Source organism: Myotis yumanensis, unplaced genomic scaffold, assembly GCF_028538775.1.
Source record: "Myotis yumanensis isolate MYYU_CA2020_CCGP unplaced genomic scaffold, mMyoYum1.0.hap1 SCAF_1, whole genome shotgun sequence".
In the NCBI taxonomy this organism is placed as follows: Eukaryota; Metazoa; Chordata; class Mammalia; order Chiroptera; family Vespertilionidae; genus Myotis; species Myotis yumanensis.
In genome coordinates, this window is record NW_027223752.1 from 10,088,740 (window position 1) to 10,115,729 (window position 26,990).

Here is a 26,990-nt window from a genome sequence, read left to right on the forward strand (position 1 = left end):
TTCTTATTTTGTAAAACGGTTGTCTCCCCTATTAGTTAACATACTTGTGAAGGTATCTTTTTACTTATTGTGTATTACTCACTATTGGACTAGGTTTCTTAAAAGATGCTTGGCATTTTAAAATCAGAATTTGTCTTGGAAATGCCCCATTTTTTAAAAGTATCTTTTAATAAAGTTAGTCTGTGACTTTCTTTTTTATAAGAATATCAATATAATTTCCGAAATCTGTTTTTCTGATCTAGATTTCTAAAGCACAAGGATCAAACAGCTCTGATCAAAGTGAAATTTGCAAACTGCAAAATATCATTAAGGTAAGGCAGATTGTTGGAACAGTGGCTATTAATACATTTAAAATTTGCTTATGAAAATCAGAAGCCTAAATTAATAAAAGTTGTAAAAGTAACTACAAATTAGGGTATTTATTTCTTTTTACCATTTTATATCTTTTTTAGTCTTTATGACAAGTAAGGTATATCTCTCCAAAGTCATTTGTTTTGAACATTTATTCATTAGGTAGTTTATATTCTGTGTCTCTGTTTTCTATTGTATTTCACAAAATGGTCTTTATTAAAATAGAATTCTAAGGTTGCTGAAGTTTCAAGGTTTAGGGTTAAAGGATATTGATAAAATAAAATGCTAATGTTATTCATTATAAATAATTATTTTCTCTTAATGATAGAATTTTGCTAGTTTGATCAGTTTTGGGTTTTATTATTATTACAGTACTAGTGTGGGTGGGTTCCTCAGTCAAACCTGTGTTTGAATGCAGGCTCTACTATTACAAGCTGTGCTTCTTTGGGCACCTTCTGTTTTGTTATCAGTGAAGTAGATGTCATCATAATACCTCGTTTGTAGAATTGTTTTGAAGTATAAATGCCTAGTGCTGGCACATAAGTACATAGGAATAAAGAACACATTCACTTGTCTTCTCAGGAAATAGAAGCTAATTTATAGATTAGGATTCTTCATTACAAGCAGCAAAATCCATCTCTGGCTAAGTAAAGCAAAAGAGGATTGATTGATTGATTGGATTAGAAGGACCCTGAGTAGTTTGTTCACGGGATTGAAGGAAGAGTTGAGCATTTTGGCCTCAGAAAAGACAGGAATGGAAACAGCATTAAGGATCTAAGTAGTGGGACACAGTGGACAGACTCTTCAAGGTGCAGCTATCATAACGCTTCCGGTTTAAGCAATTTCCCTCTTTGAGGGACTCAGCCCAAGATCTAGTTTCCTAGTAGAGAGAGTGGTGGTCTCTTGGTTAGCAAGGCATCTTGGTTGACCGTTTGGGAGTCCCAGCAAGACTGGAAGGAAAAAGTGAGCGGGAAGGTAGAGTAATAGGACAATAGTCACATATTAGCTAGAAGTTTGACACTGATATTGGTGGAATGTCATTAGCAGAAGTTCATGGTCACGGATGCTAAGGAAAAAAGATATTTTGCTCACTTATTATTTCAGTTTTTTCTTATTGGTATTCCCTCATTAACAGTAGAAAAACTGCCCTAGCCGGTTTGGCTCAGTGGATAGAGCGTCGGCCTGTGGAATCAAGGGTCCCGGGTTCGATTCCAGCCAAGGGCATGTACCTTGGTTGTGGGTGCACACCCAGTGGGGAGTGTGCAGGAGGCACCTGATCGATGTTTCTCTCTCATCGATGTTTCTGGCTCTCTGTCCCTCTCCCTTCCTCTCTGAAAAATCAATAAAATATATATTTAAAAAAAAAAGTAGAAAAACTGTTTTTAAGGCTCAAGAGAGGAAAGGGTGGCTGGAGTCTCAGAATTGTCCAAATGTTGGGCCTGTGTTTAAATTTTTTTCATCCTTAGCACTTTCGGAGAATTATTTTTAATAATACAGACTTTTGGGCAAAAATGAAATAGCTTAGATAAGTTCATTGATTATTAAAGTGGTTAACTTTGTTTTTATTTTTTAAGGAACTTAAACAGAACCGAAGTCAGGAAATTGATGATCATCAACAGGAAATGTCAGTATTACAGAATGCACATCAACAGAAATTGGCAGAAATAACTCGTCGGCATCGAGAAGAGTTAAGTGAATATGAAGAACGAATTGAAGAACTGGAAAATCTGTTACAACAAGGTTATTAATTTCATTAATGTAACATATTAGCTGGCATAATTAAATGACAAGCCTAGCACTGTAAGATCAGGATACTGATGTAAAGTTGGACAAAGTTCTAAAGAATGAGTAAATGACTAATTCTGCTCATCTGCCAGAAATTTGCACTGGCACTCCTATTGTCATGGTTCTGCAAAAATGGAAAGGTCCTTTGCCTTTGTGGCAAAAATTATAATACGGAGACTCTTGCATTGTTTGGTATATTTCACTTTCTTTCAAATTCAGATACATAGACTTTTTAGTATTTGACTCAAATAATATCTTTCCTCAACTATTTTTAAATGCTTTGCTTATTGTAGTTACTTAACTTCTTTTAGACTAGATTTCTTTGAGCATTTTTAGATTTACAACAAAATTGAGAAGGAGGTACAGAGATTTCCCTTATCGTCTCTGCCTCCACCCCTACCCCCACCCCCATGCATATTCTCTACCATCAACTTCACTCAGAAGGATGGCACTTTTTTTTTTTACCAAGGATAAAACTACATTGACACATCATAATTGCCCAAATCCGTAGTTTACTTTAGGGTTCATTCTTGGTGGTGTACATTCTATGGATTTGGACAAATGTATAATGACACGTATCCATCATTGTAATGTCATACAAAGTATTTTCACTGCCCTAAAAATCTGCCTATTCATCCTTCTCTTTATCCCCTGCAATTGATCTCTTTATTGCCACCATAGTTTTGTCTATTCCAGAATTGTTATTACAGTTGGAATCGTATAGCCTTTTCAGATTGTCTTCTTTCACTTAGTAATATACTTTTAAGTTTCCTCCAGGTTTTTCATGGCTTGATAACTCATTTCTTTTTAGCATTGAAAAATATTCCATGCAGTTTATTAATCCACTCACCTACTGAATGACATTTTGATTGTTTCCAAGTTTGGGCAATTATGAATAAAGCTGCTATAAACATCCTTTTTGGGGTGTTATGTGAATATAGTTTTCAGCTCCTTTGAGTAAATACCTAGGAGCATGATTGCTGGAACATATGACAAGAGTATGCTTGTTTTTTTTTTTTTCTTTATTTTCTTTATTTTATTTTTTTAAAAAATATATTTTATTGATTTTTTACAGAGAGGAAGGGAGAGAGATAGAGAGTTAGAAATATCGATGAGAGAGAAACATCAGTTAGCTGCCTCCTGCACATCTCCTACTGGGGATGTGCCCACAACCCAGGTACATGCCCTTGACCGGAATCGAACCCGGGACCTTTCAGTCCGCAGGCTGACACTCTATCCACTGAGCCGAACTGGTTTCGGCGAGTATGCTTGTTTTATAAGAAACCACTAAACAGTCCTTCAGAGGAGCTATACCATTTTACATTCCACAAGCAATGAATGAGAGTTCCTATTGCTCCACATCCTCACCAGCATTTGTTGGTGTTAGTGTTTTGGATTTTGACTTAATAGTAGTGTAGTGTTATATCATTATTTTAACTTTTCAAGCCTTCCAAATTCTGAAGTTTATAAAATCTTAGTTGTATATAGCAAGTTATTTAACTCTTGGTACATTTGTTGTGCTTGACTTATGTTTATGTTCCAGGTGGCTCAGGAATTACAGTAACTGATTACCCTAAAATCCATGAGATGCAAAGAACTATTCAAGTTCTACAAACTGAAAAAGTAGAGTCTACAAAAAAAGTGGAAGAACTTGAGGATCAGATAAAAGATATAAGTAGAAAATTATTGTCTTCAGAAAATGACAGAGAAGTTTTGAGGAAGGAACAAGAACGACTAAACGTGGAAAACAGGCAAATAAGTAAAGAATGTGAAAACTTGAAACTGGAATGTAGTAAATTGCAGCCTTATGCTATGAAGCAGAGTGACACTGTGAAGGAAGGGGAGAGCATTCTTCCACGGAGCACATCACTGGAAGAAGAGGTGTTCAGACTACAGCAAGCACTGTCTGGTATAAAATGTTTGGAACTTACTCCTGATTGGTGCTTCATTGCATACTAGCTGTTTTTAGAGACAGCTAGCTCTTTGTATAACTGGGTACTTTGTGGAAATGAAATATTTATGGAAATGACTGGAATTTGAATAGAATTGTTTGGTTTAGATTCAGTGTCATAATACATCACAAATAGGAATTTTCTACTGAAAAGGGTTAAGTGTTGGTTAGGTGTCTCTTAACCTCTCTTCCTCATCTTTTAAGTATTTACGTGTAACTCACTGATTTAGGAGGCCATGTACATTTCTGAGAAATGTTTATATAGACATTTTTTGGGAGTAGAAATGGGCCTATTTCTGTTAATTTGTAAAGAACCAAATATTTCCTATAACTCATTAGGGCTCAAACCCTCCAGTTATGGAATTCAACCTACCTTCTTCAAAATCTTGTGTTACCTTTCAAAATGATCTCCTGAATCTAAGCAAACCTGAGAATGATAGGAGCCATAGGTCTTCCATAGTTGTCCATACTCAAGGTGATATTTAGTTACCATACCAGTGTTCTGTTACAAAAAATAAGTATTAAATGAATTAGGCCAAGCAGCAGTACTCAGTCATGCCAGAAAAACGTAACAGGAGCTCTTTAGCTGAAAAGATACATCTTATTTTCCACTGTGTCCTCGTCTCACAATAAACTATATGAACTCATTCCTTCTTGTTCGGGAGGTTTCTAGCCCCTGTGTGTTGGTGAGTACCCATGAATTCCTGCCCTGGAGGGCCAAGTCTATAGATTTGAATTTAAGTTAGGTTCAAAGTAAGATCTCCATGTCCTCTCTTCTTTTCCTATCTTGGTAATTGCTAGCGTTTATCAGTCTCCCAAAACAACATTTGAAGTTACTCCTTAGAAAGTTTGTAGGTCCTTAGTACTTTATCTTCCCAGATGAGCTGTAGGGTTTCTCATAGGTACTTTAGTCCTGGGAGCTGCCATGAAGGCAGAGGGAAAGCTGTGCAAGTTGGATTTTGGACTTCTTTCTCATTTGACTTCAAAGTAGCTCAGCTCTTTTCAAAATAAATGTATTGGGTGACCCATATGAGTTTACTTGCTTTAAAAACAAATTTATTGGCTTAGGCCTTCCCCCTTTTCCATTTCCACTGCCACGGAATAACTTCAGCCAATCATAATTTTTTTTTTTTGGCACAGTTAACTTTCATAGTCCCTGAATGAAGTAGGATAGCATACTGGTTAAGAACATAACAGAGTTGGAATCCAACTCCATTACTATATAGCTGACCTTGGATAAGTTAATTACTATCTTTATGTTTTGTTTTTTTCATCTACATGGTTGCGGTAGTATTATCTTCTTTATAGTTGTAGTAGTAATGACGATTTTATGACTTACTAGCTGCAAAGTTCTCTTTAGAATAGTGTCTAGCCTACAGTAAGTTTTATAAAAGTGTTAGCTGTTATTAGTCTCTGGGCTTCATTATCCCTTCTTCACATAATTTTTTTCTTTTCTTCTTCTTTTTTTTTTTTTGCTAAACAAAACTTCTACTGAGAGAAAAGAGTACGAAGAGGCTGTCTTCAAGAGGTTCTTGAGCCTCAGCCCTCAGGATGTGGGGCCCCCAGGCCGGTGATCTATTAGGAAAGGACTAGAATGAGGTTCCATAGCCAGGCTACCATGTACCATTCTGAGCTGCAGATCCTGGGCCCCTGCTTCTAGGTTAAGGCCTGACCCGTGGACTCACAGGCAAGGTCTGCGGTCCCCACAATTTGGTCTTCAGAGGTGGCCTCATGGGGCAGGTTATATATTTGCTGGCAGAGCCACAGGACAGATGTGCTTGGTAGCATCACCGCTTGGTGTCCGTCTTAGCGCTGCTTGGAGCAGATCCACATGGCAGCGGGCTGCTAATGCTGCCAGGTAGATGAGGACACCACTAAGCTCCTCTTGAAGGGCTTCCACTGAAAGCTCTGCGGGCTCCTCCACTTCCCCAACCCGGGCCAGGCGGTTCCGAGGCTGGTGGAATGGTCCGTCTCTTGCAGCAGCAAACTCTGCCTGGAGGCAGTTTGTTCTCGAGCATGGGCTCCAGCTGAAGCTGAAGGGGCCAGCAGCATTGGTGCCCTCCTCCCACGTCCCCACGCTTCTCCCCACCACAGTGGACACGGCACCCACTGCGCTGCAGCCCAGACTGCTCTGAAGAACCCCGCGCCCAGCTGGGAGCCTGCCTCAACAATTTTTTTTGTTTTTTTGCAGCCAGAATGATTTTTCAGAAATGCAAAGCAGGTTACATTCCTGACGAGTACTTTGTGGCTCCCTGTGAAACTTCTTGATCAGACAAGTAATATCTTAATGATCTTTTTTAAATAATATATATTTATTGATTTCAGAGAGGAAGGGAGAGGGAGAGAGAGATAGAAACATCAATGATGAGAGAGAATCATTGATCGGCTGCCTCCTGCACGCCCCCTACTGGGGATCGAGCCCACAACCCAGGCATGTGCCCTTGGCCAGAATCGAACCTGGGACCCTCCAGTCCGTAGGCTGACGCTCTATCCACTGAGCCAAACCGGCTAGGGCTGAACTTTCTATATGGCTCCTTAAGCTGGCAATGTTGTCTCTTAGCTCTGTTGCCTTTGCATTTACTGCTTTCTCTGTGTAATCTCTCTCTTTTCACTCACTCTTCTTTGCATATTAAGATTCAACACAGGTATTGTATTCACTCTGAGGCACTAGCGCAGCTGCTTCCCGGGCCCCACGTGTCACCCCACCCCGTCCTTCTGGCTTAGGAGTTTGCCCTCTTTGGCCTAATAGCACCCTGTGCTCCCTGTATCACACTGTACTGTAATCACGTGCTTACTTTCCTTCCCCTCTGAATTGTAAGCTCCTTCAGAGCAAGCAAGGACTACATTTTCCCATTTTGTGGTCTAGCAGCTGACCTCATAGTAAATGTTCAGTATTTCCTGTATGAACATTGAATGAATTACTTCAGCTGAACTCATGGTATTCTGCATTTGTGTTCTAAAACCCCTTCTGTTTATGGATCTATCCGGAATACCAGATTGGATGGTCTTTTTATTAGTAGTCATGTCTAAGTCACTTTAGAGAATTGATAGATTGTGTATTGTTGTATAAATATACATTTGTGTTTTAAGCCCTCCCCCCTCCTTGGTTTTAGTCCTTATACTATTTACTGTTACACAAACTAATCAACTCACTTTGAAACAGTTGTTACTGTTTTTATCAAGGCAATAAATATGATTCACTCAGAATACAATTATAATTCTTATATTGTTTCATAGAATTGGATTTTAACATAGTTTATACCTTGCATTTATAATATGACTTCTTTGGAATAGTCAAAATAGAAATAAAAAATAACAAACATACATTTTACCCAAGAACTCTCAGGGCTTGCTAATTGTGCTTATAAATATACTTTATTTTAATTGGGTTTCATTTCTGAGTTTAATTTTAGGAGGGAATTATGAAGTTATTTTAAAGAATTCTAATGTCAGATCCTTTGTTGTTTTTACAGATGCTGAAAGTGAAATAACGAGACTGAGTCATTTAAACCAGGTAAACTCATTTTAAGAGAGAAAGCTTTTGGCATTGGTTTACCCAGAAAAACCATTACAGTTGCTTATTTTGTGTGTGTTTTTAAATATATTTTTATTGATTTCAGAGCAAAAGCGAGAGAGAGAGAGAGAGAGAGAGAGAGAAACATCAGTGATGAGAGAGAATCATTGATCGGCCTACTCCTGCATACCCCTGACTGGGGATCAAGCCCACAACCCGGGCATGTGCCCTGACCAGGAATCCAACCATAATCTCCTGGTTCATAGGTCAATGCTCAACCACTGAGCCACACTATCCAGGCTGTTGTGTTTTTTGTTTTTTTATAAATTCATGTGAACTTATCCTAGGAACTTTTATCTTGGGAATTTTATGTTTGCTGATTAACAACAAACTTTTTGCATTATAAATGAACAATTTTAAAACTTTCATAATTGAAAAATGCAAGTATATCTCTTTGAATATTAATTAGACAAATGTTATATTTGTAGAGACAGTGGAAGCAGATCCTCTACCAAAATGAGAAATGTATTTTGGTTTCCCTTTATGATATTTAGGGAGTTGTTTCTTTTTCTGATGATTACAGGTTATTTTGTAAATGTATTTGTATATTTTTTCAAATATAATAAAGAGCCCTACCCAGTTTGGCTCAGTGGATAGAGCATCGGCCTGCAGACTGAAGGGTCCCAGGTTCGATTCCGGTCAAGGGCATGTACCTTGGTTGCGGGCACATCCCCAGTAGGGGGTGTGCAGGAGGCAGCTGATCGATGTTTCTCTTGCATTGATGTTTCTGACTCTCTATCCCTTCCTCTTCCTCTCTGTAAAAAATCAACAAAACATATATATTTAAAATATATATATATAATAAAGAAATCCTCTTTGCAAATGTCTGTTAAATGAGTGATGGGCTTTTTAGATGGTCCAGTGTTGCATTCTTATAATTTTTATGCCACTTAAGAAATGCAGAGTACAAATACCCAATTGTATAGCTTGCCTGCTTTCTTATAAACTCGAAATTTCCTGTCATCTGAAAATTGTTTTTAACATGTTTACAGGATAATCTCACTGAAGACAATCTGGAACTTAAAATGCGTGTCCAAGTTTTAGAAAAAGAGAATTCATTATTGAGTCAAGAAAAGGTGGGTGCAATAAAAATGGGGGCAGAGTTAAAATGGTGTGTGCACTATATATCGATCACAGCTAAGAGCCAGTTTATATCAAAATGAGTGTTTAGTTCTTGAGAGTCCTGAGGGTAAAGCTGATCTCATCGGTGCTTGTCAGGCCAGGTTGAAGTACTGGGCAAGGTTCAGAGTATGAGCCTGGCCAGAGTTTCTGTTTAGAGATAAACCAGTAGGCATACAGATAGGAGCAGAAAAGAAAGGTAAAGGTTCTTTGGTTTCAGATGAAGTCCTGACAGCAACATACACACAGGTGGGTCGGGAGCCTGGAGTGGCATACTATGTAACTATACGTACTGCTTATATGCCCCAGAATGTGTCTAGTGTGGTGGACAGGAAGTTTTTAGTGGTGAGGGGCAAAGAGGGACATTGCCAGTGGTAGAAATAGGGTCTCCTGTGTATATTGGTAGCAAGGATAGAGTAAGATTTTGTAATGTTATGTTGGGTTTTGTTTATATTTTTAATCTTTTAGTGTCTCTTCTTCCAATTGATAGTATGTGTTGTGGTTTTCCCCTTTTATCATTTAAGGAAGAACTTCACCTATCACTTTTAAAATTAAACAATGAATATGAAGAAATTAAAAGTACAGCTGTGAGAGACATGGATTTGGATTCAAAATTACATGACTTAAGACTTAATTTGGAGGCAAAGGAACAAGAACTGAATCAGAGTATTACTGAAAAGGAAGTACTGATAGCTGAGTTAGAAGAACTGGATAAGCAGAACCAAGAAGCTACAAAGGTAATAAGTACCATATTAAAGACAGTGTGGTAGCACATTCTAACCAGTAGACCGAACACTGGATTAACAAGCAAGGTGATTGGTGTGATTTAATTTTGTGTTTTAATTAATATTTTAGTTTATTGATGCTCTAGTCATAGAGGTTGGCAAACTTTTTCTGGAAAGTGTTAGTAAATATTTTTGGCTCTGCAAGCCATATACTCTTAGTTGCATCTGCTCAACTCTGTTGTCATAATATGTAAACAAGTGAGCCTGATTCTCTTTCAATTAAAACTTTATTTATAAAAACAGGTGGCAGGCCTGATTTGCCCCATTTGTTGACTCCTGCACAGTGTTTAAAGTTGAAAATAAACAACATATATCTTTTACCTTCTTTAATTTTAAATTCTAAGTTCTAAAATGATAAAATAATTTTCTATAAAATATTAGTAAGTTTGTTGGATTTTTTAAAAAAAGAGTTTTAAGAAGGATTAGAGCCTTGCTGGGATGGCTCAGTGGTTGAGCATCGACCTATGAACCAGGAGGTCACAGTTTGATTCCCAATCAGGGCACATGCCCGGGTTGTAGGTTCTATCCCCAGTGAGGGGTGTGCAGGAGGCAGCCAATCAATGATTCTCTCTCATCATTGATGTTTCTATCTGTCTCTCCCTCTCCTTTCCTCTCTCTGAAATCAATAAAATCATATATTTTTTTAAAAAGGATTAGAAATAACTGAGAATTATTTTTCTATTGTATACAACATTTTATAAAATTTCCTTTAGGTATAAAATGAGAATGTTTTAAAGTTAATATGCAAATTATTATTATTTTTTTTGCAGCACATGATTTTGATAAAAGATCAGCTATCAAAACAGCAAAATGAGGGAGATAGCATCATCAATAAACTTAAAATAGATCTAAATGATGAAAAAAAGAGAGTTTATCAACTTGAAGATGATAAAATGAACATTACTAAAGAGTTAGACGTGCAGAAAGAAAAGTTAATTCAAAGTGAACTGGTCCTAAATAACTTGCATTTAACCAAGCAGGAGCTAGAGGATAAAATAGAAGATTTAGTAGATCAACTAAATAAATCACAGAACAATAATTTAAATATCCAGAAGGAGAACTTTGAGCTTAAGGAACATATTAAACAAAAGGAGGAGGAACTTTCTAGAGTCAGGTGTGAATTAACTCAGCCTCTTCATCAAGACTCTAACAGCAATTTTAAGGATGACTTACTTAAAGAAAGAGAAGCTGACATCAGAAACTTAAAGCAAAATCTTTCAGAAGTAGAACAGCTCAATGAAAATTTAAAGAAAGTTTCTTTTGATCTCAAAATGGAAAATGAAAAGTTGGTTTTAGCATGTGAAGATTTAAGACATCAGTTGGAAGAATCTATTGCTGGTAACAATCAGATTTCTCTGGAAAAAAACACAATTTTGGAGACTCTAAAAACGGAAAAAGGACAGTTAGAAGCAGAATTGTGTCGGGCTGAAAAGAGGCTGTTGGAAGAAGCAAACAAGTATGAGCAGACCATTGAAGAACTGTCAAATGCAGGGAACTTGAGTGCCTCTGCTTTACAGCTGGAACATGAGCGCTTAATTAAGCTCAGTCAAGAGAAAGACTTGGAAATAGCAGAACTCAAAAAGAATATTGAGCAGATAGATATTGATCATACAGAGACTAAGAACATTTTGTCATCTAGTTTAGAAGAGAGGAAGCAATTAACACAACTTATAAATGAGAAAGAACTTTTTATTGAAAGACTTAAAGAGAGAAGTTCAGAGCTCCAGGAGGAGTTAGATAAATATACTGAAGCCTCAAGAAAAAATGAAATTTTGAAGCAAACCATAGAGGAGAAAGACAGACATCTTGGATCCATGAAAGAAGAAAACAATCACCTAAAAGAAGAACTGGAACGACTCAGGGAACAGCAGAGTCGAGCTGCACCTGTGGCTGAGCCTAAAACCCTTGACTGTATTACAGAACTAGAATCTGAGGTATCTCAATTGAATATAATAAAGGATAATCTTGAAGAGGAAATAAAACACCACCGAAAGATAATTGAAGATCAAAACCAGAGTCATATGCAACTACTTCAGTCTTTACAGGAGCATAAGAAGGAAATGGATGAGTTTAAATACCAGCATGAGCAAATGAATGTCACGCACACCCAACTCTTATTAGAGAAAGATGAGGAAATTAAGACTTTGCAAAAAACAATTGAAGAAATCAAAACCCAGTTGCATGAAGAAAGGCAGGGTATTCAAACAGAGAATTCTAATATTTTTCAAGAAACAAAAGTTCAGAGCCTTAACATAGAAAATGGAAGTGAAAAGCATGATTTATCTAAAGCTGAAACCGAAAGGTTAGTAAAAGGAATAAAGGAACGGGAATTAGAGATTAAACTTCTAAATGAAAAGAATCTATCTTTAACTAAACAGATTGATCAGCTGTCCAAGGATGAGGTTGGAAAGCTAACTCGGATTATCCAGCAGAAAGATTTGGAGATTCAGGCTCTCCACGCTAGAGTTTCTTCTGTTTCCTACAATCAGGATATTGTTTACCTTCAACAGCAGCTGCAGGCCTTTGCTATGGAAAGAGAACAAGTATTAGCTGTTTTGAATGAGAAGACTAGGGAAAATAGCCAACTAAAAACAGAATATCACAAAATGATGGATATAGTTGCTGCCAAAGAAGCAGCCCTCCTTAAGCTGCAAGATGAAAATAAGAAAATGTCCACTCAGTTTGAAGGTGTTGGCCAAGAAATGTTTCGAGAAACTGTTCAGAATTTATCTCGTATCATTCGAGAAAAAGACATTGAAATAGATGCATTAAGTCAGAAATGTCAGACCTTATTGACAGTTTTACAAACATCCAGCACCAGTGATGAGGTTGGAGGTGTTAATAGTAATCAGTTTGAGGAGCTTCTACAGGAACGTGATAAGTTAAAACAACAAGTAAAGAAAATGGAAGAGTGGAAACAGCAGGTGATGACCACAGTACAGAATATGCAACACGAATCAGCCCAGCTTCAGGAAGAACTTCATCAGCTTCAGGCACAAGTGTTGGTTGACAGTGATAACAATTCTAAGTTACAAGTGGACTATACTGGCCTGATCCAAAGCTATGAGCAGAATGAAACCAAACTCAAAATTTTTGGGCACGAATTAGCACAAGTTCAGCATAGTATAGGGCAGCTTTGCAACACCAAAGATCTCCTTTTAGGAAAACTTGATATTATCTCACCTCAGTTCTCTTCTGGATCATCTCTTACCTCCCAGTCTGCAGGGTCTCTTAAAACAGCTAAGTCTGAAACATTAAGTGAAGCTTCTCAGCACGAGATAGAAGAGCTAAGAAAGTTGCTGCAGGAAAAAGATGCAGCAATTAGAACTCTCCAGGAAAATAATCACAGACTCTCTAATTCAATTGCTGCCACCTCAGAGCTAGAAAAAAAAGAACACGAACAAACGGATTCAGAAATTAAACAGCTGAAGGAGAAACAAGATGTTTTGCAAAAGTCACTTAAAGAGAAAGACCTCTTAATTAAAGCGAAAAGTGATCAATTACTTTCTGTAAATGAAAATTTCACAAACAAGGTGAATGAAAATGAACTTTTAAGGCAGGCAGTAACAAACCTGAAGGAGAGAACATTGAGTTTAGAAATGGACATTTGTAAATTGAAAGAGGAAAATGAAAAAATAGTAGAAAAAACCAGGGAAAAGGAAACAGAATATCAAGCATTACAAGAGACTAATATGAAGTTTTCTATGATGCTGCAAGAAAAAGAGTTTGAGTGCCACTCAATGAAGGAGAAGGCTCTTGCTTTTGAGCAGCTACTGAAAGAAAAAGAGGTATGTCCAGAATGGGGTATTATATACAGAGGGAAGTTCGGGTGGAGGAGATTTTTAATGTTACTCCATTGATATTATCTTTGAAGGGGAATATGAATTTGTTCACTTAGAAACACTTATTTCAAGGTTTTGTGTTTCATTCTAAATAAATATCCAGAGGCATCTGGAAGTTTCTCCCCCAAATGACTAGGTATTTCCAAATATTTTTTGATATTGGGTTAATCTTTTAGAGCCTGTTAAGTAGGAAAGGTTTAGTAATAATATTTTTCTTCAGAAATTAGAAATGTGTTACAAGAGTATTTTAAGTCAGTGCAACTTAACCAAATTTTAGGCATATTTCAGTAGCTGCTAGTAATGTTAACATTTCAGAGGTTTTTATATGTGATGAGAAGTTCTGTGAAATACATGCTCCATTTTGACAATCTGCAATAGGTTATACATTTTACCTCGTAACACAGTAAGCACTGTGTGTGTGTGTGTGTGTGTGTGTGTGTGTAAAACAGAAGTTTCAGGAATTAGAAATTACCCTTGCTATATGTGATGCTGTTTTTAAAAAAGTTTGACATGCTTGCATTAAATTGATTTTTATGAATCAGTCACAACCTAGGATTTGAAAAATGTTAGCCATGAGTAGTGCTTTTCACATAGTAGACTCAGTAAATATTCTAATCCCAGCTTTGTCACTGATATGACTTTGGGTATGTTTTGACCTTACTGGTTAGTTTATTCAATAATAAAATGGAGGGTTGTAGCAGTTATATATGTAAAGCATCAGTAGTTTTTGATATATTTAAATTTTTACATGCAGTTGATTGTGATTTTAATAAGAATGTATTGAAGACCTTCTAGTACATCTTACTATGACAGATGTTGTGTAGGGCTTTTTGGTAGTGCTTATTGCTCTGATTGCTATACTGTTAGTAGTAGGAGTTTGGAAAAGAAATGGGACTATTCAGCCAGTGCTTCTTGAGCATTTATATACTGCTAGGCACAGGATACAAAATGATTTAACTTCTTCTGCCAAATAGGTTCTCTCTTAGAGTCCTAGATTAAGGTTTGGGAAATGCTTCATGTAGTTTTCACTTTAGTAAGAAAAGTCTTGTTTAATTTTCCCCTTCTTTGCCATTTGATTAAGTAGGTACACTAATAGTGTTGAGGTGTTCTCCCTTATATATAACGTCTTAGCTTCTTGTGGTGCTGGGCTGGAATTGGTGTGAAAAAAAACTTTAGAGAGCAGAAACTTTCTATTGCTCACTAACCAAAATTGAGTGTAGTGTCTTAGGGCTGATACCTAACTATAAATAGATCCGTAAAGTATGCATATTTAAAACAGGCTGTAAATAGCCTGTTACACTTTTTTTGCTTTTTAGAATTGCAGCTATCATCCTAATTTCATGGCCCAGTTTTTAGTTTTTATTATTTATTTATGGGTTTTTTTTAAAAATTGATTTCAGAGAGAGGAAAGGAGAGGGAGAGAGAAATAGAAATATCAATAACGAGAGGGAATCTTTGTTCGGCTGTGTCCTGCACGCCCCTTACTAGGGGGATCAAGTAAATTAAACTATGACCTGAAATTAAACCATGACCTCCTGGCTCACAGGTTGACTCTCAGCCACCGAGCCACATCTGCCAGGCTCATGGTCCTATTTTTGTAATGGTCATTTTTTTTCTCCTGCTGTTTTTAATGTATTGTATTTGTATGGAATGCAATCAAGCATACATTTTCCTAACCATTCTAGCAAGATATCATTCCAGAGTTGCTTTCTTTCATTAAATTGTTGCCAAAATATTCTTTAAAATTAGGTTGTACATATAAAATGACTTCCCTAGCCCAGCTGGCATAGTTCAGTGGTTGAGCGTCGACCTATGAACCAGTAGGTCAGGGTTCGATTCCCGATCAGGGCACATGCTCATGTTACAGGCTCAATCCCCAGTGTGGGGCCTGCAAGAGGTAGCTGATCAATGATTCTCTCTCATCATTGATGTTTCTATCTCTCTCTCCCTCTCCCTTTCTCTCTGAAATGAATACAAAGATATATATTAAAAATAATAATAATAAATAAATAAAATGACTTCCTTATTTTTCCTGTGCCAGCATCTTGATACTTACTTTCTCCAGCAACAATTGTGAATGCCTGATGAATGGGGACACACACGCGCACACACACACACACACACTTTTTTTGAGTGATTTTGGATTTGTGAACACTGTTGTTTAGGGTAAATTTGAAGCAGCTGTGTCTTTTGAGTTCTTTTAAAATCTGTGTAATAAACTTTTTTTTAAACAATCATTTTAGACTGTTAGAAAAGTTGCAAAGATAGTTGAGATCCCATATACCTCACACCCAATTTCCCTTATTTTTAACATCTTACATTACTATGGTACACTTGTAACAACCAGTGAACTAATATTGATACATTACTGTTAACTAAAGTTCACACTTTAGCGGGCTGGAGGGAGTTAATGGGAGAAAAAGGAGACATATGTAATACTTTCAACAATAAAGAGTTTAAAAAATAAAGATCACATTTTATTTGAATTTCGTTAACTTTTAACAAATGCCCTCTCCTGTTTCAGGATGCCATCTGGGGTACCACATGAGTCCTTAGGCTCCTTTAGACTGACAGTTTCTCAGACTTTCCTTTTTTGATGACCTTCACATGGTTAACTATATTTTAAAATTAATGATGAAATATCTTTCTTAAATGTATTTTTATTTAAAGCTAAAGTTATTTTTTTCCTAAAGGGCGAGACGGGGGAGTTAAATCAGCTTTTAAATACAGTTAAGTCAATGCAGGAGAAGACGGTTACATTTCAGCAGGAGAGAGATCAAGTCATGTTGGCCCTGAAACAGAAACAAATGGAAAACACTGCTGTGCAGAATGAGGTATTCTTTCACTTTAAAGAAACAGTGATTCAAACACCAAGTTTAATCATTATGAAGAAAACTATAAAGATTAGCATTTACAATGAATTTCTCTCATCAGTGATTTTTTGCTTAGTCTTGCTCTAATGTGCTCTGATAGAATTTTGATCTATAATGCATTTTGCTTCAGTTTTCAGAAGTAAAAATTGTGATCTAATCATTATGTTGTACACTTGAAACTAAATTATACCTTGATTTTTTTAAAATAAAAAAGTGAAAACAAAGGCGTATCTTGGATATAAGAACATTTTTTCCAGTCATAAATTGTGGAAAAAATGAGATTTACTGAAAAAGTGGTCTGTGACAAAAATCTAATCTTTGTGTAATTCCATTTTCTATCATAGCCACAGGAATGAGGTCTTACAAAAGAAATCTTCCAAATGAATATTCAGGATCATTTCAGGAGACTTTTTTCCTAGCATAAGTGCATCTTGCAGTATGAGAAATTAATATACAGTTAATACACTTCAATAATTGGGGGGAAATTTGATAAGTTAGTGGCTTGTGGAGGGGGAGGGAGCATTTTATAGAAGAAAAATAAAGAAATGTCCTCTATCTAGGTTCAACATTTACGTGACAAAGAATTACGCTTAAACCAGGAACTAGAGAGATTGCGTAACCATCTTTTAGAAACAGAAGATTCTTATACCCGTGAAGCTTTGGCTGCAGAAGATAGAGAGGCTAATCTAAGAAAGAAAGTCACAGCATTGGAGGAAAAGCTAGTTTCATCCTCTAGTGCAATGGAAAATGCAAGGTAACTTTCTCCCATTTTTAGCCTTAATAGTAACACTTCTTGATTATAAGACTCAATAAGCATTTTTCATATTTTGCCTCATTTTTTTCTCAAAAAATGTATTTTGTCTATTTTACAGACGAAGAAACTTAAAGAGGCGTAGTAACCTTCCTGAGGCCAGGCACAGTGTGTGGGGGTTTCACACTGGGGTCTAACTCTTAACTAGATCTGGCATTCAAAGTGAGGTTTCTTGGAATCTTAACCATTACCTAGATAATTGAATTGCTTCTCATCATTTTAGGAGTTTAGACTTAAATCCCAACTGATTGATTTAGTTTTCAAGCTCTTAAAGGATTAATTAAATTAAATTTGTGTGATTTTGTTTTTAATCAAATGATCTGAGGTTGAACAAGGTTTGGCTCTAAGAAGGAGAGAGTAAAGGAAGTAGCAAGGTGAAGAATTAACCTGGGTCAGTAAGAATTAACTCTTAGTTTCTTAGAACTTTTGAATAACCGGTCCTTATATATATATATATTTTTCTTTATTGATTAAGGTATTACATATGTGTCCTTATCCCCCCATCTCCCCCCCACCCCCCCACTCATGCCCGCACCCCCATGGTGTCTGTGTCCATTGGTTAGGCCTATATGCGTGCATACAAGTCCTTTGGTTGATCTCTTCCCCTTACCCCCACCCTCCCCTACCTTCCCTCAGAGGTTTGACGGTCTAGATCAGGGGTGGGCAAACTTTTTGACTCGAGGGCCACAATGGGTTCTTAAACTGGACCGGAGGGCCGGAACAAAAGCATGGATGGAGTGTTTGTGTGAACTAATATAAATTCAAAGTAAACATCATTACATAAAAGGATACGGTCTTTTTTTTTTTAGTTTTATTCATTTCAAACGGGCCGGATCCGGCCCGCGGGCTGTAGTTTGCCCACGGCTGGTCTAGATCGATGCTTCTCTGTCTCTGGATCTGATTTTGTTCATCAGTTTATGTTGTTCATTATATTCTACTAATGAGTGAGATCATGTTATTTCTCTTAATAAAATGTCTTTTTTTTTTCTTATGACAAAACATTTTATTTTTCACTTTAGGAAAACCACATAAGCCAAAAGAACATAAAGCCACAATCCCACCCACCCTCAAATCTTTTTTTGTGTGCCTTTATATGATTCTATATATTTGTGTACATATTATATATATTTTAAAGCAAACTAGAGATTATATATTCATACTGTTTTATAAACTGCTTCTATTACTTAATATGAGTATCAGTACATGTTAAGCCATGTGTTTCTGCAATATCATTTATGGCTACAGAGTATACCATTATTTGGATTGCCATAATTTCTTTAAGCCAGTCATTTATTATTGGACACGTAGAGTTTCAACTTTTCAAAATTTTTAAGAGTGCTATCATATCTCAAGATAGGTATTTTTGCGTTGATGACAAATTACTTTCTTGGCGTAAATTTTTAGAAATGGAAGTTTGGTTCAATGGTTTTTTTAAAAACTTTTGAAATAATCTTACAGAAAAATAACATCTATTTATATTTCCATTTAGTGATATGCACATCTTTTTTTAAAAAAATATATTTTATTGATTTTTTTAGAGAGGAAGAGAGAGGGAGAGATAGAAACATGAATGATGAGAGAGAATCATTGAGTGGCTGCCTTCTGCACGTGCCCTACTGGGGATTGAGCCTGCAACCCAGGCATGTGCCCTTGGCCGGAATTGAACCCAGGACCCTTCAGCCCGCAGGCTGAGGCTCTATCCATTGAGCCAAATCAGCTAGGGCAATATGCACATCTTTTAAAAAAATTTTTTTTAAATATGTTTTTATTGACTTTAAAGAGAGGGGAAGAAAGAGGGAGAGAGAGAGAGAAACATCCATAAGAGAGAGAAACATCTATTGGCTGCCTCTTGCACTTCCCTTACTGGGGTTTGAGCCCCAGCCAGGCATGTGCCCTGACTGGGAATTAAACCAGTGACCTTTTAATACATGAGACAGCCCTCACCTAACTGAGCCACACAAGCCAGGGTGATATGCACATCTTTTAACTTATTTTTTTACCATGTATGATGCTGAAGGAGATACAAGGAGATAGTAAATATATCTGTGTGCAAATAAATTGTGGGCCAGTAGAGACAATACTTCTGAGAATGAAGTCCTCCCTCACATTATAGGGTATATTATTATGCCTTCAGGCTCAGAAGGAAAGCTTTTTTAAAATGAGATTGAGAATGATGGATTATCATTTGTATATGTGTTTCACAAAGGCAGAAATGCCAAAACATCCTCAGACTATGAAATTGATACTTTCCTTTAAATTTTCATGTTATGCCCAGATTTCAAGATTCCCAAGAAGCCACCAGGGAGCCATCCAATCCGATGCAAAAGCAAAGAGTCTTTTATTTTAAGCCCGGGCTTAGCTCCTCTACCTTCCTTACTGACGCAGCAGCAGGTGGCAAAGAGAGAGCAGTCTGCTCGAACCAGGGGTTTCATAGAGGGTTGGAGTAGGGGCGGGAGAGGGGGCTGTGCCCCCCGCCGATTGGCCAGGTGCGAGCCGGTGACCCATTACACAGGATGTGGTCATAGCGATGGCGTGCACTTCCCTTGATTACCATTGGTTAGTCCAGAGAAATGGTGGATGTGGCTAGCGGAGGCTCCTTCCGAGGGGGAAGGAGCCTTCGCTGAGCACATGGTTCCATACAAAATGGAGGTCCCTTAATGGATGGGAAGCCAGCCACTCGGCTCCCATGCAAGGCCTGCCGCTGTGGGCGTCACCGGGAGGCGGGCCGCCCACCACCCCGCCTGGCCCTTGGGTCGCCCGCTGCTCGGCCCGAAAGTGACTCGGAGGCCGAGGAGGGCGGCCCGGGTCCTTCTGGGCGTCCGCGGGCCTGCGCCTATCTGGTCAGGCGCTGCCTCGGCCATGGCTGCCCGTCATCCTCCCTGCCGGATGCCTGCGGGGCCACGTGCCCCGCCGGCCCTTTCATTTCAGGCCCTTGTTTTCTCTAATTAAAACAGTCTAGTCTCTGCCTTCTTTCATTTGCCCTTCATAATTGCCAGAATAACCTTCATTGAGTAGAGCTTTGACCTTGTTACTCCTTTTTCCAAAATCTTTAGCCTTATTTCTCACTATTACCTACATTACCCAAACTTTATCACTCAGTTCTTCAGATGAAGCTATTTTTCTATTTCTTTCTACTTTTTTGTTTATATTCTTTCTTCTACTGAAAGTGGGCCTGATCCCTAACAGTTTTTCTGTCAATCCCACCTATTCTTCAAATAGCATTTTCTTCATAAACACTGTTTCTTCACCCCACTCCTCAAACCCAAAACCAAACCCTGGTGTGATACTATTTCCTTTGAACCCACATAATAATTTGAGTCTTTGATAGGGCACTTCTATTTTACTTTAGGGTACAGGTAATGTTGACCCATCTTACACTTTCTCCCACCCAATGGAATGTAAGGTTACCAAGGGTAGGAATGATGTCATTTATTTTGTACCCTTCCCACAAGCATATATTCTCACACATAGTTTAATAGATGCTCATTAAATATTTTTATATAAGTAATTCAAATCTACAGACCTACCTAACGACAGTAACATGTGATAATCTGTTAACCTCTTGAGTGACAGCACAGCTCATTTAATCTTTACTATCTTTGAGTGATTTTCTAACCAGCAAAGTTGAATACAACTCAGGGACATTTAAGGGCAGTTGTCTCCTGTTTATCAATTTACTGCTCTTTCCACAAGAGGGTGCTACTGGGTAAAGTTTCTTCAGAGTAGCTGCTCTAAATGGACTTTGATGGGCTTCTCGAGTAAGAACTTAACTGGGTATTAAAAACCCAGGAAAGACTATTGCAATATTTTGTATGTAATAATTATACATTAAGGAAGTACATCAATGACATAAGCCTGGATAGGTGCTATATAAATCTCTTAGGGAACTCTGATTTAATCACTTGGGGCAGTTGTAGGGGTTATTTAATACACACAGAAAATGATGGTAAAAGATAATTAACTAGTAATCAGAGCAGTTAATCTCTGGGCTCACCTTAAGAAAGCTGGGACTTCACCATGATTTCACATGTTAAAAGCATGGGGGTGTCATAGAATTCATTGCTCATTGGATTGGAAGCTGGACAAAATGTCTTCCAAGGGCCCTTAGAACTTACAATTTTTTGATAAATTACATCATAGAGTTGCCTGCTGTTTATAAATTTTTCTCATGGTGACAGTTCTTGTTTACGCAATGCTGTCTTTAAAAATGATTGCCATTTAGAGTCACTTTCACAAGAAGGATGGTTAAAAACGGAGAACAAAGATCAGAGGCACTCTTCAAGTTTCTTTAATGCAATAAAATACAGGTCACATTCATAGAGACAGAAAGTAGAATTATGGTTGCTGGGGGAACAGGGAGTTGTTGTTTAATGGGTGTGGTGTTTTGGCTTGGTAAGATGAAAAAAGTTCTGGAGATGAATGGTGGTGATGGTTGTACAATAATGTGAATGCATTTAGTGCCACTGAACTCTACACTCAAAAAAGACTAAAATGGTAAATATTATGTATATTTTAACATAATAAAAAAAGTAGGAGACTTCATCTTGTTAAAGTTATCTAAATACTATGAAGTCTAATTTGCATTTACTACACTAAAATGTACAGAAGATGTTTCATCTTGTAAAGAACCTAAATAGAAATAGTTTGACTTTTATTCTTTTTGTTTGAAGCCATCAAGCCAATTTGCAGGTAGAGTCATTGCAAGAACAATTGAATCTAGTCTCCAAGCAAAGGGATGAGACTGCCCTTCAGCTTTCTATGTCTCGGGAACAAGTAAAGCAGTATGCTCTATCACTGTCCAACCTGCAGATGGTACTAGAGCATTTCCAGCAAGGTAAGGAGTGTGGTTAGTCTCTCACTGAAGAAAAATTATCGTAGTTATTGGAAATTATGGCTTATTTCAGTGCCATTTTAGATTAGGCCTGGGGATATGGATATCTTTGAAAGATTACCCACTAGTAGGGGGGAAGATAAGTAGCCATCAACAAGTTAGTTTAGACTGCTTTTATAATTAAGACTAGAGAACATTATATATAGCAATTATTAAAAATTCATTTTAGTATCATGTCATGAGCTATTAAGGTAAGTGTTGGGTAACTATAAGTGTAACAAAGGAAGGATGATCACGTGATAACGAAGGGGATACAAAGGAGGAGAGAGAGGCACTGGTAGGAGAGATGGTTAGGTTTTGAGATATCGGTTGGAGGTTGAATCCACTTCAGAGAGGTAATCATCAGTAACTGCTGTCCTTTGAAATACTGATGAGCCTGTTCTTAGCTCTTCATCTGTACTTTGAGGTATTTATGTTTTCTAGTCTTGGTGGAAAATAATTTTTGGAGACACAATAGTGACTGGAACAGTTGGACCCTGATAACTGAATATGCTTTCTCACATCTATCTCCCATCCTCAGATTTACCCCCTTAGATCATTCACCCATCCATTTGTTTATTCATACATTCAGTAATTATTGGCAATGAATTAACTGCTAGTGAGGGCAAGTGGGTGGTTAGGGGATATGAGGCTAATGAAGCAACAGGAGTTCTAGTTTTGTACCTAAGTCAAACTTTAAATTTGTACATATGTAGACCTTCAGGGCTACTCATGGTTGAAATGTTGAATTTTAAATATAAGATTTCTCCAGATCTACTCTATATAATACTAAACTGAACATGTGTACAAAGTATATGGTACTGGGGCTGTAGGGAAAGCTTTGCCAAAGAGGAAATATTTGGGTGGAGTTCTGGAGGGAGGGAAGAGTTTGCAAGATAGACAAGATGGAGAAGCAGTTAGGCAGAGGAAACTGATCTCATTACCTTAACTCCATTAACACTATCACTCAGGCATGTGTAATTGTTGAGACATACGAAATGTTTTTGTTGAATTATTAAAATTTCAAGTAGTTTAAAGTTCTAATTTTATTGCACAATTGCAAAATACTATGTAACTTTTTTCCTCTTTAGAGGAAAAAGCTATGTACTCTGCTGAACTAGAAAAGCACAAACAGCTTGGAGCTGAATGGAAGAAAAAGGCAGAAAATCTGGAAGGAAAACTGATGTCAGTACAGGTTGGTTGAAATAATTTCCCTTGTAAATATTATTTTTAATGAAGCAGTTTCTTATATTATCTTTGTCTTGGAAATAATCTCTAAACAACTAATTTATTAAATATTATTTGAGTAACTAATCTGTACCCCATAGTGTGGCATAATAGTGAACAAGATACTCAGGATTTTCCTCATGTGTCTTATAGAGTAGACACAGCAAATATGAGATGATAGGACATTTTCAGTTTTTTTGGCACAGATGAGTATTTTAGAGATCACTGAAGGGAAAAAAACAACAAATTAATCTACAATTTTAACTTTATAATTTTCTCTTTTCAACAAAATATATTGAGTACTTTATTTCACATGGATTAAATTAATGTATGTTATCCCATTAGATTTTTCTTTTGCAGAGTAATCCTTTAAAATATTTTTATCTTTATTGTTATGCTATATTTCATATATGCAAAAATCATACATAAGATATAAATAAAATGAACCTTCATGAAGAGATATGACACCAAAGTGACTTGCTTTTAGATTTAGGATAAACTTTTCTAAGTCATGAATTGACGCTGGTGGAAAATAAAATTTGTTTACCTGTCATGTTGTTCAGGCACATTGATATTCCAAATAAGTAAAGCTGCATTTTCTATAAAGTTTTGAAATTATTAACTGTTGAGTGACTGTAAAACAGTATCCTATATAATAAAAGGGTAATATGCAAATTGACCTAACGGTGGAAGGACCAGAACAACCGCTCGACCAGTCACTATGAGGTGCACTGACCACCTCTTGGTCCCTTTTCCCGGCTGGCAGGCTCTGATCGCCTGATGGCAAACGGGGAACCAGGTAGGTGGCAGGGGACGTGGGTGGCACCAGGCCCAGGGCCCCTGCCCCGCCAGTTGCCCTACACACAGAGGGCAACCCACAGTCGGGGCAGGGCTGGTGAGCAGGTGGCAACGGCCGACCTCTCGGTCCCTTCCCCCAGCAGTCAGGCTCCAATTGCCCGATGGTGAACAGGGAACCAGGGTGGGTGGCGGTGGGAGGCAGGGCCAGCTTCGGGCAGCCGGGAAGATGGCCCTGATCGCAGGCCAGGCCTAGGGACCGTACCTGTGCACGAATTTCGTGCGCCAGGCCTCTAGTTTAGATAATATGTATAAAATATAAAAATAACAATACAGCAAATACCCACATACTCACCACCCAATATAAGAAATAGAATGACACCCTTTGACATTTCTTATGCACCTTTCCTCATATCATCCCCTTCTTACCACCTCCTACTCCAAAATTTTATGTTTCTCACCCTTTGTTATTTTTTATGGTTTTAACACATAGATTTATATCTCCAAACAATACATTGTTTAGTTTTACATATTTCTGAACTCTGTATTAAGTGGAATTTAAACTGTATGTAGATTAATTTTTCTGAGACATGCTTTTTTTTTGAGACTTGCTTTTTTGCTTAGAATTATGTTCATGATTTTCAGCCATGTTACTGTGTGTTACTGTGTGCAGATGGTTCACTCCTTTTACTGCTCTATTCATTGCATAAATATATAGTTTATTTACTTATTTTATTGATAAAGTAATTTTCATTATCTGCTATGCAAACAATGTGGTTATGAACTTCCTTGTTTATATCTTCTGGTATACATATACAGGAGTTCCTATCAGGTAGGTATCTTGATTGGAATTGCTGAGCTATGGGATATATATGAGCGATTTCAACTTGACTAGATGATGGAAAATTTACTTTTTAAGATAATTGTGCTTATTTAGTCCTTCCAGTGGTGCATAAGAGTTCTTGTTCTACATCTTGTCAGCATTTGACCTTATAAGAATATTTTCACTTTTTGCCAATGTGGGAGGGAGGAAGGGCTCTATCTTCTTATGGTTTTAGTTTGCATTTCTTTGACTACTAATGAGGTCAAGCATCTTTTAATTTTAATTAATTTATGTATGTATTTACTTTATGTATGTATGTATGTATTTTATTTATTTTTTTGGAGAGAGTAAGGAAGAGAGAGAGAAACATTGGTATGAGAACCAAACATTTACTGACTGCCCCCTGCACACCAGGGGATCTAGCCCACAAGCCAGGCATGTGCCCTGACCAGGAATTGCACCACAAACATTTCAGTGCATCGGACAACATCCAAACAACCGAGCCACACTGGCCAGGGCGAGGTCAAGCACCTTTTAATGTTTATTAACCATTTATGATTACTTTATGGTCAACTCATTAATACATTTAAAATGTATTTTATCCAACACTTTTAGTTGTTTCCATTAGGTCCAGAGTATCTAGTCTAGGGGTCCTCAAACTACGGCCCATGGGCCACATGCAAATACAAATATTGTATTTGTTCCCGTTTTGTTTTTTTACTTCAAAATAAGATATGTGCAGTGTGCATAGGAATTTGTTCATAGTTTTTTTTTTTAACTATAGTCCGGCCCTCCAACGGTCTGAGGGACAGTGAACTGGCCCCCTGTTTAAAAAGTTTGAGGACCCCTGATAGTCTGTCACACTTTTTAAATAGAAGTCAGATCTTCTTTTTAAGCTAGGTGGTTTTTTTCAAATTTAAAGTGTAAGATATATTTAGAAAATGAAATAAAATGGAAGAAACTGAAGAGGGAATTAGTAAAGATAAAAGCTAAAATTAATGAAATATAAACCAAACAATAGTAGAAAGAGTAACAAAATCTAAATATTAATTTTTGAAAACATCTTAATGTAGTTTTAAGCTTTAATAATTTCTTAAATATAAACAAAATGAGATTTTAAAAAGATTACTTGAAAACATACTTTCTTTACACTAAACTTAGTTTTGTGCATTTTGAATATTAAATTTTTAATGTGTGAACACTTGTGTTCACACACATATATATACATTGATACATATGCTGTACACACCTGTGAGATTTATTACAAGAATTGGCATTTTGATTGTGTGGGCTGGCTAAGCAAGTAAAAAATTAGTAGGCCTGGCAGTCAAAATGGGAAGGTCACAAAATAGGCAGGCTGGATAGAACCCATAGACATGGGCCAAAGCTGTTGTCTGCAGGTGCTCAGGAAGGAACATCACCAGCAGGAGGGACTCCATGGGCAGCTGTCCACAGAAGGAATTCCTCCTCTTTTGAGGGGAAGCCTCTGGCCTGCTTTCAATGACTTTCAACTGGTTCAATCAGGCCCACCCTGATTATCCAGGATAATGTGCCTTTCCTAAATTAAACTGATTAGAAACTTTGACTATATTTGTAAGATACCTTAACAGCAACATCTAGATTATATTTGATAGAAAACAGGGGATTATAGCCTATCCAAGATGACACACCAAAAAAGGTATCACGTTCTGATTCAAGATGGTAAAACTTGACTGAAATTTACACAAGTGAATACTTTAGAATAGCTAAGAAAATTGTGTAAAGAAACAATAGTAAGGAGGGACTTTCTTACTAAATATCAAAATAGAGCCATAAATCAGTATTATATTGACTAGAGTAGTAGAATAGGTGGAAAATTCAGAAACAGAGCTCAAGATATATTTGAGAATTTAAAACTAAACCCTAAGCTAAACTAATTTCAATTTAATGGGGAAAGGGTAGATTATCTAATAAATGATATGGCTACAACTGCTTCTGTATGGAACAAAATAAAATTGGACTCCTATCTCATACCATATACAAAATTAAATTCCAATTGTATTAAAGCAAGGACGCTTACCTGGGAGTGGTACTGAAGGTCTGGGGGTTATTAGAGTGACTACATGGTTCTCTGGCATTTAGTGGCCAAAGGCCAAGAATATTAAAAGTACTCCCATTGAGAAACACTATTTTAAAGATGCAAAT

At 37.1% G+C, this 26,990-nt stretch overlaps 1 protein-coding gene across 1 annotated transcript in view; it reads left to right on the top strand.

Moving 5' to 3' along the window:
• The window catches only part of LOC139009421 (thyroid receptor-interacting protein 11), a 74,543-nt gene that overhangs the window by 24,145 nt on the left and 23,408 nt on the right, over positions 1–26,990 (top strand). Inside the window, exons 5-15 of the mRNA XM_070413741.1 lie at positions 243–311; positions 1,926–2,091; positions 3,680–4,045; positions 7,561–7,601; positions 8,654–8,737; positions 9,305–9,517; positions 10,336–13,353; positions 16,101–16,241; positions 16,841–17,034; positions 21,762–21,925; positions 23,053–23,156. Of these exons, the coding sequence (XP_070269842.1) occupies positions 243–311; positions 1,926–2,091; positions 3,680–4,045; positions 7,561–7,601; positions 8,654–8,737; positions 9,305–9,517; positions 10,336–13,353; positions 16,101–16,241; positions 16,841–17,034; positions 21,762–21,925; positions 23,053–23,156 (4,560 nt within the window). The remainder of the gene's footprint in view (positions 1–242; positions 312–1,925; positions 2,092–3,679; positions 4,046–7,560; positions 7,602–8,653; positions 8,738–9,304; positions 9,518–10,335; positions 13,354–16,100; positions 16,242–16,840; positions 17,035–21,761; positions 21,926–23,052; positions 23,157–26,990) is intronic.